This window comes from Pseudoliparis swirei, chromosome 12 (assembly GCF_029220125.1).
Source record: "Pseudoliparis swirei isolate HS2019 ecotype Mariana Trench chromosome 12, NWPU_hadal_v1, whole genome shotgun sequence".
NCBI classification, from domain to species: Eukaryota; Metazoa; Chordata; class Actinopteri; order Perciformes; family Liparidae; genus Pseudoliparis; species Pseudoliparis swirei.
In genome coordinates this window covers 17,719,454-17,733,405 of record NC_079399.1, presented here as the reverse complement: position 1 = coordinate 17,733,405, position 13,952 = coordinate 17,719,454, and the positions used below count along the sequence as shown (strand labels likewise).

At 49.6% G+C, this 13,952-nt stretch overlaps 1 protein-coding gene across 1 annotated transcript; it reads right to left on the bottom strand.

Annotated features, from left to right (window-relative positions):
• Positions 1-481: 481 nt before the first annotated feature.
• Positions 482-13,814, bottom strand: casp8ap2 (caspase 8 associated protein 2). Its single transcript, XM_056428529.1, has 11 exons — positions 13,548-13,814; positions 10,469-10,542; positions 9,962-10,036; positions 9,692-9,792; positions 9,376-9,450; positions 8,953-9,068; positions 8,636-8,715; positions 5,906-8,065; positions 2,309-4,934; positions 1,579-1,678; positions 482-1,489 (listed from the first exon to the last, which is right to left on the bottom strand). The coding sequence occupies exons 2-11, from the start codon at positions 10,497-10,499 to the stop codon at positions 1,427-1,429; spliced, it is 5,427 nt and encodes a 1,808-aa protein (XP_056284504.1). The 5' UTR covers positions 10,500-10,542; positions 13,548-13,814; the 3' UTR covers positions 482-1,426.
• Between the last annotated feature and the right edge of the window lie 138 nt (positions 13,815-13,952).

The window sequence follows — 13,952 nt, the reverse complement described above, 5'->3', positions numbered from 1 at the left end:
TGTTCTACGGCGATGCTTATGAGGCCCACCGGGGGGGCTTTTGATCCCCCGGCGTCCTCATGCACAAAGTAACCCCTAAATTAATGTTTTATTCCAGTTGGGTATGGAAGAACTTCTTTTTACCGCCGATGAAAAGCCCTCATTTTGGTTGAGATTGGCTTGGATTTCATTTATCTGATCAATAACAGCAACAGCTTTGCATGACTGAGTTTCAGAGAGCATGGAAGTGAAACAGGAAACATAGAGGTCGAAATCTGCATGCAACTCTGTTCACTTCTGCCCTCAAATTCCTGATTCACTGAGTGATATAATCCCAGAGGCACCAGCCTCAACTTTCCACACTTTGTGGCCCACTCCGTGTAACATCACGGCAATACAGTACAGGCCCATTGTGTTCTACTGGTACCGCCTGGTGGAGATATTCTATTCTACCAATTTAAGTGCCGTTAATCCAATGAATAAAAACATCAGAGACGGCGGCATAAATAAATAAAACTTTATTTTTTAGTAAAGAACAACACACAATATTCACAATATTGCAATCCATTGTGTTGACAAGCGATAGGGTGAATGAAAGAAAAAGCCATTCGGGCCCACGGATAAAAATGGTTCATCTGTATTAACAGATGAATGTACCGTCCATCAACTGGACAACATTCAAATATTCCCCCTCCCCTGATATACAAAAAAGATCCAGTAAAATAAGATCCATAACAGAACCGTGTCGATCCTCCTCTCAGTCCCTCAGCTCAAGCTCTATAACGGGCGATGCTTCCGGTGGTTTCCAGTGAGCGTCCACTTCTACTTTTAGGAACATTTGGTTTCACTTGAACTCGGAGGTATCGTAGTCCAAAGGCAGTTGTTTTGTCCCCCGACTGTATGGAGAAGAACGCGTGTTGGGTCGGGACTCGTCTTGTTGCGATGAGTCGATCACACCGGCTCAGTCAGAGGAGGGAGGCGGCTTGAGATGAGGAAAAAGTGATCATATCATATCCTGACTGGACACTTTTTATAGTGACGGCAATGTAGATTCCTAAAAACCCCAAAGTGCATCAAAAACAGTTAATACTGATGACCGCTCATTGCAGGAACCTTTTAGATTATTTATATATACTTTAAACTTTGGGTTCTTTCCCAACAGGTCCAGGTCACTTCTCCAGAACTAAATACTTTTTATGGACATTTTTACGACAATGCCGGGTTAAACCGGCTGCTGGCGTCCGTCTCGGTGGGACGATGCAGGGCTCACGATGTTGACCGGCATGTCGAGTGGCTTACGGCGGGGTGTCGATCCTGTGATGCCCCCCCTCTCCCCGCGTTGCGTTTTCTCCCAGCACATGTCACAAGCAGCCAACACGCCGCGGCGAGTGAGCGTGGGAACGCTGCAAGACAAAAAAGGACTGACGCGATGACGCAGTCGACGGGGTCAAGGGTCCATCTTCCCCTGCTTCTTAAAAAGCTTCATGAGCTGGTTGAATCTGTACGCGATCTGGGGAAAGAGGGAACACGATATTCATTGGCCCGTCCTCACCGCCGGATGCATCGCAGAACGACGACCACGGAACGAGATGAACTCACCTGCTCCGACGGCTTGCTGAGTTTCTCTGACAGGACAGAGAACGTCTCACGCGAGGCACCTTTTGTCTTCAGGTCCATGAGAATGGCTCGATCTTCATCTCTGGGGGAGAGGAGGAGGAGCAGAATACCGGTGATGAGCATGAATCCTTATCAGGGACATCGCGTCTCACAAAAGAGCTGCTCGATCCAACAGGTCGCTCTCCTGAGAGCGATCTGAGGAAAGTGTCGCCGCATTAAACGACGTTCTCGTATTCTGGCTCCTTTAATCTGAATTGGATTTTTATTGGTGGTCAACTTCTAGAAGTGTAATGCATTTTGACATTGTAATAATGGCATCACATCTGTAACTATACTTCACATTACTAAGCATATTAGTAAGAAGCTTAGTAATTACTAATTACGACTTTGCGTGCGAGAAGAACGAGAACTTGGCCGCCGACTTCCTTTTACAACTGGACTTTGAATCGACACCATCACTGTGTATGAATTCTTAAAATTGGCCGAGCCTAAAAAACAAGTCTTCGCCAACAAGAAGTAAAAATACAAAAGTACTATTTAGCAAAATGTACTTCAATGGATCAGAAGTGAATGTACTCGTGGTGCAGAATGTCACACGTCATTTCCGAACACGCTGACTTATGGCGAGGATCGGTCAAAATGGAACGCCATTGCAAATAGTGAGTCTGTTCTCTGTTTACTGACGCTGTTATTCACAAGGTAAAGTTCTGACCTGGTCCACGCCATCACCAACTCGCCCTTCTTCCTGACCACGTTCTTGGCAGAGAGACTGTTGGGCGACAGCGCCGCCGGGGACGACTTGGACTCTCTGTCGTCCCTCTTGCCGTCGGACACGGCCACCTCCTCCGCGATCTCCTCCTCCTTCCTGGACCGCTTGGATCTCGAGTTCTCTTGGCGCCGGCTCCTCCGCTTTCTACCTTTGTCGGAATCCCCCGACACGGCCGCTTCATCCCTCTCGGATCCCGAAGCGTGGGCCGCCCGGCGCCCCCGACTTGTTTCCGAGCGTCCGGCCGGTCGGCGCGGGCTGTTATCCGACGCGCTCTCCGAGGCGCTCGTCCTTTCCTGGCGCTTCGACGAAGAAGCTCTCGAGGGTCTCGCTCGAGTCGTCGCATCTTCTCCGCGACTCGCGTTCTCGCCGGCGGTGACGGCGACCTCTTCCTCGCCGGCTGCGCGGCTCCTTGGTCCAGAGATCGGGTCGGGGCTCACACCGTCGCGTGACCGGCTGTCTGACGCTGCTTTGGGACGATTCTTCCGTTTCTGCGACTCCTCGGCAAAACAAACCTCAGAGGTGTGTTGTCGGGTCGAAGAATCTTTTTCCTGGAGCGAATCTTCCGTTAACGTAACATCCGCGTCGGCGTCGGCGCGACGGCCCCAAAGCAGACCGCTGTCCGACGGCGCCGCTGGACCGTCGTCGCCGTCTTCCCTCTGGCCTTCCTCCGTCAGGGTCCTGTTCAAGCTGTCGTCCGCGCCGGCGGTCGCCTTCCGAATCTTCACGATGAAGTGATCGTTGGACTTCTCCATCACCAGCGCCTCCATGGGCAGGTCGGGCTTGAACGCGAAAGGCGTGGCGAGCACCTCGCCGCCGCTGCCGCTGGAGCAGCAGCTGGAGTTGTCGGTGTCGAGGGCCAGGTGGATGTCCTGCTCCGACGCGTCCTCCCCGTCCAGCAGGGTGTCCTCGCTGATGTGAGCGCTGATGACGCTCTCCGGCGTGGACATCAGGCGCATGCTCGACGGCTGCAGGAAGCTGAGGTGGCCGTCGGACTTGAGCGGCGACGGAATGGTCAGGGAGACGGCCAGGTCCTCGGTGAGAATGGAGTACGACGTCTGCGAGGACGAGCCGCAGTGCAGCGACGCCCGGCTCACCGACGGCACCTCCAGCATGCAGCTCTCATCGAACAAAGCCGGATTCAGCTGGATCCGGCCTCTGGATCGCGGGGACGCCAGCCGGCGGGGGGAGATGCTGGACCACGTGGCGATGAGCTTCGAGGGCGTGTCGAATTTCATCGGGGACAGCAGCGCGGACGGAGAGTCAAACCTGGTGGGCGTGGCGATGCCGACGAGCCGCTCCCCGTCCTTCCTCGGCGTGCCGAGGGCCCAGGCCGCGCCGCCGGTCTCCAGCAGGTCGGACCCTTGCAGCAGGCACTTGAAGATTTCCCCCATTTGAGTGTCCCTGACCAGGTTGAAGGTCAAACTGGAGGCCTGCTGCTCCGTGAGAAGCTCAAAGTCGGTTTTGTCGAGTAGAGAGGCATTCTGGGAGGCGGCCGACGACGCCGCGTTGCTCTTTCCCTCTGGGGTTGAAGGGGTGGTTTTCTTTGGGAGGAAGACGGCCACCGTTTGTGTATCTGGGCAACTTGTGGGACGTGGGTCGACACTTCGGTCTCTCTCGATCCGCGGGATCCGGATGTCTTTTCCTCTGCTCCCGAGGCCGGTCCTGTACGGCACGACCGCACCGGGCCGGGTTCGATGCAGGCCGGCCGGAGCCGACTTCGCCTCCGCTTGCTGACACTGGGGCCGTTTTGCGGGAGGCTGTCTGGACACTTTCCCGTTCCCACCGGTGCCGTCGCCCTCGGGTTGAGCTCTGGCTGGTTTGCAGAGGCTCTGCAGGGCCATGTGGATGTGCTTGAACAAGTAGTCGACTTGGACGTCCACAAAGTCCCACAGCTTCTGCTTCAGGTCGACCGCTTGCTGTTCAAAGATGCGCTTCACGATGCCGTTGTTCGACACGTTGCCGAACACCGATGCGATCAGGTTCTTCAGGTTGGACTTCAGCTCCTGCGCCTTACCGCATATTTGACCGAAATGTGCGCCGTCGACAAACTCTAAAAAAGACTCCTGGAAGTTCTCCATCACCCCGTAGAAGCTCTTCTTGGGGAAGGTTTTGTGGAGCTTCATGTACTTTTTTCGGATCTCGGCACGGACGGCCTTGAACGTCCCCATCACTTCCTCGGTGCTGGAAAAAGAGGCTTTGCTCGCCGCGGGACAAACCCTTTTAAAGCGACTCTTCGGGCTTCGCGTCGACACACCCGCCGTTTCTTTAACGGCGACACCCTTTGCTTCAGACTTCCTCTCCAACAAACTCTTAGGACTTGGCTTGTTTCCGACGGGCGGAGCTAACTTCGCCCTCTTTGTCGCAGGAACGGGAGAAGCTCCGGCCGCCTCGTCACTTCCGCTTAAGATCTCGCCGTCCTCCAGATCGTTGTCGGAGCGGCTTGAAGGCGGGTCGGACGCCTTGTCCGCCGGGGTCTGGGCGTCGTGGTTTGCAGGAGAACCCGGATGCTTGTTTTCTTTGTTGACGTCCAACTTCTTTGAGTTGGCATCAACGGGACTGCTGGAGAAATCTGCACAGGAGAGAAAGCAAGGATCAGAATATAGAGAATGTAATATGGATTCAATTCATTACATTATCAACGAGAAAATGCATTTCCTGCTGAAAATGTGTTGGAATGCTAACATCTGAAAGCTTGAAGCTGAAAAATAAAAACTAAATTGCTGAAAATGTTTGAAAATAGCTGAAATATGAAATGAATAACTGAAAATGTCTGGAAATAGCTGAAAATGTCTGGAAATAGCTGAAATGTTTTTTTTATAAAGCTGAACATAGGTGAAAATAGCTGCCAACAGCTGAAATAGGCTGAACATAGCTTAAACATCTGAACATATCAAAAAGGGAAACTTCCTGCTGAAAATGTTGAAGGACAAACATATTGGGTGGAAATGTATAACTGGAAAAGATAAGCAGTCAGTTTTCCGTGACGGTGGCGTATAGTTTGTTGTGATGGGGAGGAGCCTGTTTTCCGTTACGGGGGCGGAGCCTATTTTTTTGACGGGGGAGGAGCCTGTTTTTTGTGAAAGAAAAGATTCAGCCGAACGCACCGATATGCTTGTTGAGTTTGTGGCTTATATGTGACCTGAGAAACTCTGAAGCTGGTTCTCCTCTGATATCTCTCCATTTAAAGACACACACGCGCGCACAAACGTTGTGTGTGTGAGACCCGCCACTGATTAGCCTAACATGAAACACCTGTGTGAGAGACACAGACATCATCCATCTCTCCCCACACAGCTGACCCTCCTCTCACATACAGATAAACAAGACTCGGTGCGTGTGTTGTCGTTTGCTGTGCTGTCCCAATTTTATAAATGTTAGACACCGGTAGCCAAAGAGCAAGAATTATGAGCCAATGGCAACCCTTACGGTCAAACTCTGACAAAGAAATCATGATTAAGAGACGGGTTGTGACCACAAGGTAACAGCAGGAATCTCATCGACTCTACTGGGTGTATTGTCTGACGACCGGGCCACCGTTACCTTTTTGAAGGCTCTTGACGTGACTTGGCTTGCCATGGAGATGGAGTTGACTTCTTTTCGTGACCCGGATCGGGCTCCTCAGAGGGCTGATGACGTCGGGGATTCTCTTCAGGTTGCTCAGCGTGTTCATCATGGAGTCCTCGTCGTGAAGCGGCGGCATCGAGCTGGACGGCTCGACGTTGCTCTCGCGACTCTTCCGGGGAACGAAGCTCTTTTTGGGCGTGGAGTTGAGGGCGGCGCATTTCTCCGTCAGCGCCGGCTCCCCCGTCGTGCTGCTGACTTTGGGCACGGCGATGCAGCCGGTAGAGGAGCTGGGCTCGGCCGCGCCGCTGTCATTGCTGTCTTCGTTCGCCCGAGTCAAAACGTAAATGGCCTCGGGCAGACTTAGCCCTTCCTGTGGAAGGGAGTCGAGGCTTATCGTACTGGACACAGCCTCTGCGTCTTTAAGACCGCCGCGCACGCGAGAGGTGTCCTTCTTGTGACTCGGTCCTCGCCGGCGGTCCTGAGGTAGCACAGCGGGAGCAATTCGCTTTCTTCCGCGTTTTGCCGCGTCAGCGACGTCTTCAGCTGCAGGAGTTTTCCTTAGGGGTGAACGTTCCCCGCCTGAACCCGCGGGGAGGCTTTTCTGCCCCGCGGCTTTAGGAGTACTACACTTCAGCTTCACGCTTGGATCAGGCACAGCGGGGTCTTTAACAGAAACAGGTTGAACCGGATTATATCCAGGACTTACTTTTTGTGAAGAATTGCCCAAAGCGGCCGTGGCAGTGTCACCATGTGCGGCCTTCAGGGGTCCACGGTCATCCCCCTGGCTGTCTGAGGAACGCTTGCCCTCACGATTTCTTGAGACAACTGTGGCTTTTAGAGAACTGACCGGCGGTGAGGTTGCCGTGAGCTGCGCGGCCATCCGATCCCCCGCCGCGTCCGAGCGCTGGCTGCGGCGGGCCGAGGTAGTTTGAGCCGAATTGTCTTTCCGTTGCTCGTCAGCAGCGTCACTCGCGTTCCCGTCCTTTCCCCGTGCGGCGTTCCCGTCCTCGCATCTCTCGCTTGCTCCTTTGGAACTTTTTGGAGTGTGTGAGGATTTTTCCTCCAACTCCCCCGACCCCGCTTCCAATTCACTGCTGTTCACTTCGTCGATCACACACATGTCCTCAATGTTGGGCTGCGTGCCCTCATCTTCTGGCTCGTCTCCAACTTCCCTGTCCGCCGGTGCGAGGTCAGCCTGGCTGCCGTCGAAGGGCAGCGCTGGCTTCTTAATGGGCGAAAGGGTCAGGTTCAATGTCTCCATGAAACACAGCTTCATGTTTGGACTGCTTTCCTCCACGGAGCTTTTCTCAGGGACATTTGGTGTTTCGGATGATCGATTTATGGCCACGTTTGTCTTTTCTCGTCTTTCCTTACTACCGCCGTCGACTTTACCCCGGTCGGATTCTTTTGATCTCTCTTTCTTGCGTTCCCTGCTCCTGCTCCTCTTGTGCTTTCTGCTGCCTTTATCTTCATGTCGCCTGTCCTCCTTCCTTTCATAATCCTTTGGCAGCCTGTCCCCGGCCCTCTCTTTGGAGAACTCCCCGCCGCGCTCAGCACGTGGATTTGAAGAGGACCTTTTCCGGTCCTTTGAGGCTGAGCGTCGGACGTGTCCGTCGCTCATCTTTACTTTTCTATGATCTCGGCTGTGGCCCTCTTTGGAGCTGTGAGCGCCGCTGTGTTCAGAGTCTGATGTGGACATTTTGACTGCATCTCGCCTACCTTCCCGACTTCTGCTCCTTTTCTTGTCATCAGAGGGAACTGCACTCTCTGGTGCAGGGCTTTTAGACCGGTCGGACCTGGGCTTGCTTTTACACGATCTGGAGTCATGTCTTCGCTCTGTGTCTTTGTCCTCTTTGTGAGACCTGTTCTTGCCGGGGCCAGAACTGTCCTTGTTGGGATCTGAAACACTTCTATATCTCCTATCTGTCGGCTCAGGTAGTTTGGGATATTTTTCCTCTCTGTGCTTGGACTTGTGCTTGTCTGATTCACTGTGTCGGCTTGATGAACTGCTACCGGACTTCCTGCTGGATCCGCCGGGCAGATTGCTTTCTCTCCTGGGAGGCTGGAGAGGATCGCTTGGAGGATGATCCTCCCTGGGAGGTGAAGCTGGTAGAGTCGAAAGAGGACAGGATGGAGCTGGAAGCGGCGGCGGTGGACAGGAGGGTGGCCGTTGACAGGAGGGTAGCGGAGGACAAGAGGGTGGTGGAGGACAACAGGGTGGCGGAGGACAAGAGGGTGGTGGAGGACAAGAGGGTGGTGGAGGACAAGAGGGTGGTGGAGGACAAGAGGGTGGTGGAGGACAAGCGGATGGTGGAGGACAAGAGGGTGGTGGAGGACAAGCGGATGGTGGAGGACAAGAGGATGGTGGAGGACAGGAGGGTGGCGGAGGTAAAGCGGATGGTGGAGGACCAGCAGATGGTGGAAGACAGGAGGGTGGCAGAGGACGAGAGGATGGTGGAGGACGAGAGGATGGTGGAGGACGAGAGGAGGGTGGAGGATGAGAGGATGGTGGAGGATGAGAGGGTGGTGGAGGACAGGAGGGTGGCAGAGGACGAGAGGATGGTGGAGGATGAGAGGAGGGTGGAAGACAAGAGGGTGGGGGAGGACAAGCGGATGGTGGAAGACAAGAGGGTGGTGGAGGACGAGAGGATGGTGGAAGACAAGAGGGTGGTGGAGGAAAGGAGGGTGGCGGTGGAGGCGGCCTACTCATGGAGCGTTGACTGGAAGACTTTTGATCCCGCAGATGAGAGACGTGAGATTGGTGCTGATGGTGACGTTTGTTTGATCTGAGAAAAAAAAAAGAGGCATTAATCACTTTACATGAATACAATCGGGAGAGCGCTCATAAAAAATAACACGTTACTTATTTACCTGCTGGCATTATATTTTACAATTCCTTCAATTATTACATCATCTTATTATGGAGTATTTCATATGTTACATTAACCTACAGCCCTAAGCCGAGATGTCCGCCTACCGACCTTCTGGAGATGTCCAAATGAAAAGTTGTTGCTAGAACTTACTGTTGGTTCAACCTCTGGATCTCAGCATCTTTTCGAGTCACCTCTAGTCTTGCGGTTTGTAAAAGTGCAGAGATGTTCTTTTTGAGACGGAAGTTCTCAGTGTTCAACCCTGTATTCTGTTTAGAAAGAGAGAGGGGGGGGGCATACATATCAAAACATGTTAGTGCTGTGGGGTATTGAGAACCATTTTACTGGAATACTCAGGTTCCCTCATCAGATTATTCCACGATCACCTCAAGAAGGGCCTTCAAACAATTATTTGTTCTGTGCATTTGACTACAAAACTTTCTATTTTAGTTCAGGCCTTTCAAAAAATGAAAATCAGAACATATAAATCACAATGAGCCTTTACATTTTTCAGACTTCTGTGTCCAACGTAATCACATTGAAGCAATAATGCACACCTAGGAACATAACACAAACCTGTATCTGCATTTGCTCCACTCTCCTGCGCAACTCAATAATTTGGTTTTGAGCTGCTTGAAATCTGGACTTCAACTGCACACAAACAAAAAGAGAAAAAGGACCGTGAGATCGTTGGCCTGCTGAGAGCAGCATTCTACATCTCCGAGCATGGCGATCTCTGCATCAGAGCATCGTTATACTCCTTTTGACTTTCGTTGTGTACGACACTGAATAATGAACAAAGAGGTGACGCCGTATTTCACAATTAACACCAGACACAGTGCGGTTACAGGTCACCAGGGAGAAAGGAAGCATGGAGCACATGGCAAATCACCTCGGAGTACGACGTCTCTCTGCTCTGCTGTTCCTCTGTGACAATTTCTTCATAAAGATCCATCGATTCTTTCAGCTGAGAAGACTTCGGGGACGCCGTCTCTGCGATACACCAAATAGGGACAGATATGATAAACCGCAATTATAAAGCCTCAGTGTTTGATGGACGTAATCTGTGCCGGACTATCTCCCCAGCACTGGAATATTATTTATAGTAATAAAAATTGTGCCCCAGCGGAGCAAAGTGAACACTTTCAGAAAAGACTTTTACCTGCATTGCTGCTAAAAGTGATATCCAGGCCATCATAGATGTCCACAGATTCCTCGTTGGCGTCAGGTACAAAGACTGTGGAATGTAATATACATGTATTATTAATGTACGTTGTCAGTTATGTACTAGCTACTTGTTTCTCTCTAAGACTTGAATGTGTCCTGACCATAATCACTCCAACATATATTCCCCAATACTACATGTTTCATTCCATTGTTATAAAAGGCATACATTTTATAAATAAAATGTAAACACTAAACGCGACAGTGCTAGCCACTCCACCACCGTGCAGCCCCAGGGTACAACATGTGCATCTATATTTGCGTTGACATTTCTTTTATGAAATTTAATTAATTATTCTTCATCTTCAAAGACTTTACAATTTGAAATTCATAAATGCAATCATTTGATGACTTCTGTGGCCCCTCGTATAATCCAGCATTCCATATAATACACAAATAGCACTAAATAAAACCAAATGTGCGTGTTATTTTTTTTTTTACTCACGACCAGAGGTGTCGATGTCCATGTTGTCCATTCTTCCAAATGTCTCTGTGGCTCAGTTCCTTAAGGAGTTCCTTCTGGTAAAGACAAATGAAAATCAATAGTTATTACCAGTCTACAAACAAAGCATAGAATAGAGAGCAGAGACAAGACCAAAATTAAACAAGAACGCATTGAATTAATCTACAATTGATTCTAGTGTAAACATACCAATCTTAAAAAGGGCACTTGACCAATTCTACATATACATGTCAACCAGCTGTTCAACTCGGCTTGTAACTTCTTAAGTGGCTCTCGAGAAGCTTTGAAAAGATGATGTCATCTGTGTAATCTCATCTTTTACTTTACTACGATATATTTTCAACACAGGTCTTTGGGCTTCAAACCAGTTCGCTTTTAAAAGATGTCTGCCGGCCAGAAGGATAGAACTTTAACTTGGACCGATTTAACTCAATGTGTCCCTCGTTTGTCACCCAACTCTCTGAACGTGCAATAACAAATCAACATGAACTGGTTACAGGTAATCAGGGCCGGGCATTATGACAAGATATATACGAAATGAGGATATATATGTGTCAATGTCCATATTGTTTATACCCTGGTAGTCATCTCTTTATTAGGTAACTGAGGGAAATGTTGCAAAAACAATGAACAGAACTACTTTATGGAAGTTATAGTCCCTCCATTTTTTATAGGATTTGTCCAAACAAATGGAAGTGTCAGTTCGGCTCTTCTACTGAGCAATTTCCGAATTGCTATACCCTCAACACGCACGATGAGGTAAACATACTCGTGTGGTGGGCAAACAAAGGCCGGTGTTACGGTTCAACCTGAAACCCTGTTAACTGGCGACCTTCGGTCGAATGCGTTTGTTGTTGTCGTAGTTACGGCAGATGTTGATAATAGCAAGAGAACACGCAGCTGTCCTCGCGAATGCCGCATTGTTTAGTTCTACAGTTCAATGAGAACCCTTCTCGTGTCGTGTCTGGTCTGAACATACCGGAGGAGACGATGTAGAAGAGAAAGCGTCCAGCGACTTGAAGCGTCGCGTGTTGTTTATGGGTTGAAACGGGAAGTTAGCAAACTGCCCTTCCTTTAAAATACATTTGGTCAAATAAATAAACACTTAATCGACATACAATTGGGAGTCTGTTTTGTGCAAACATGTACCACGTAGCATAACTCTGTAGTACAAAAACAACAACAACAAAATATATCTAAGGATGTTACGGGATTCAAACTCATGTTTTTGGGAGGAAAAAAGGTTAATTGACGGGGATCTTACCACTAGGCCAAGATCGACACGATATACTTTGTTCGCACAATTAAATAACCTGCACTGCGGTCACTGGTCACCACGAAAGGCAGAGAACCACCAGATCAACTTGTGACCAAGCACACTGCCGACTACCATGGAGCATGTTGACGTGAACGAAGGAGCACTCTACAATAGTGATGGCTTCTCAAACAGTCAGCCGTTTCAATTCAAAACGTCTTTAAAGGGCTGCACATTAATGAGGAAAATGTTTGTGTTGTTGTCATGAGGTAAACATACACAATCTGGACAATAAGGCCAGAAATGGTCATACATGTATGAATATACAAACATTACACCCATATGTGATTGTTTACCATCTGTCATATTTAAAGTAAACTAAAGAAGTGACCTGAACTGTTTGACCTCTCTGTGTTCTTGGCTGGTTGAATTCTTAATTGTGTGGCCAGCCAAGAACACAGAGAAGTCAAACAGTACAGGTCACTTATTTACTTTATTTAAGTGGCATAAATCACAGACACAATAAGGCAAAGTAAAAATGACAAACTTAATGTGGTCAATGCCCATGGTCTATGGACAGATGGTAATCACATATGGGTGTAATGTTTGGATATTCATTGAGAAGCCATCACTATTGTAGAGTGCTCCTTCGTTCACGTCAACATGCTCCATGGTGGTCGGCAGTGTGCTTGGTCACAAGTTGATCTGGTGGTTCTCTGCCTTTCGTGGTGACCAGTGACCGCAGTGCAGGTTATTTAATTGTGCGAACAGAGTATATCGTGTCCATCTTGGCCTAGTGGTAAGATCCCCGTCAATTAACCTTTTTTCCTCCCAAAGACATGAGTTCGAATCCCGTAACATCCTTAGATATATTTTTTGTTGTTGTTTTTGTACTACAGAGTTATGCTACGTGGTACATGTTTGCACAAAACAGACTCCCAATTGTATGTTGATTAAGTGTTTATTTATTTGACCAAATGTATTTCAAAGGAAGGGCAGTTTGCTAACTTCCCGTTTCAACCCATAAACAACACGCGACGCTTCAAGTCGCTGGACGCTTTCTCTTCTACATCGTCTCCTCCGGTATGTTCAGACCAGACACGACACGAGAAGGGTTCTCATTGAACTGTAGAACTAAACAATGCGGCATTCGCGAGGACAGCTGCGTGTTCTCTTGCTATTATCAACATCTGCCGTAACTACGACAACAACAAACGCATTCGACCGAAGGTCGCCAGTTAACAGGGTTTCAGGTTGAACCGTAACACCGGCCACTGTGTGGGTAGCTAACGACGGACCTCTTTTGTTCACTTCCTACCTAACAAAGACGACAGCCGAGGACAACGCGTTGAACAGCAGAGCAAGGCAGAGGAAACAAGAGTTAACCCACTCCTGAGTTTTCATCGCTGTACTTTCGTTACGTGCTGCCCCCCTGGCCCGAAGCTGATACTGGACACTGAGCTCAGGCTCGAAGTTAGCTGTGGTGATCTCAACGTTATAGCGTTGAGATCACCACAGCTAACCTAGCTTTAACGCAACTATCGCCCCGTCCTAAACTCTGTAACCACACACAACACCCCCTGGAATGTACACACATCACAGGTTACTTATTCTTCATAATAAACAGGCTTTTGGTCAGTGAGAAGAACACTGTTCGCTGTACTTAATTCCTGTGCTGCCAGAAGAGGTTCGGACCTAACGTTAATAACCTAAAGGTCCAACAAGTGCTCAGGTGTAAGTTCTGGACACGGATGTGACCCCCACGGAGCGCATCACAGTTAGTTAATCATATATCAGTGTACTTACGTGTTTGCGTGGCGTTACGTGTTCTCCTGTTGTTTACAACTGTAATGTCGCGCCAAGACTTCGTTGCACCGGAAGTAACGACATTTTCCCGCCGCATACTGCCACCGCCGTGGGTGTGTTCTCGCGACTACTCGGGGTTTCTTTATTTTTATATTCCTCCTGAATTAGAACCCTTTGTAGGGCGTCTCGCGGTCTTCTCACATCTCCCCACAGCCAACTGACATCAGCGAAAGCATTTAAATTAAAAAATAAATTAAAAAAAGGAGAAGATGCTGCAGCAGCTCGCTCGAGCGGAAGTTGTCCCAGCCGCCGGCTTTGCGCTGTGCTCTCGCGTCGCTCTCCGGCGACGTCATCACAGCGCGACGCAGAACTGCGTGGAAATCCAACCCCGGCCTGACCCGGAAA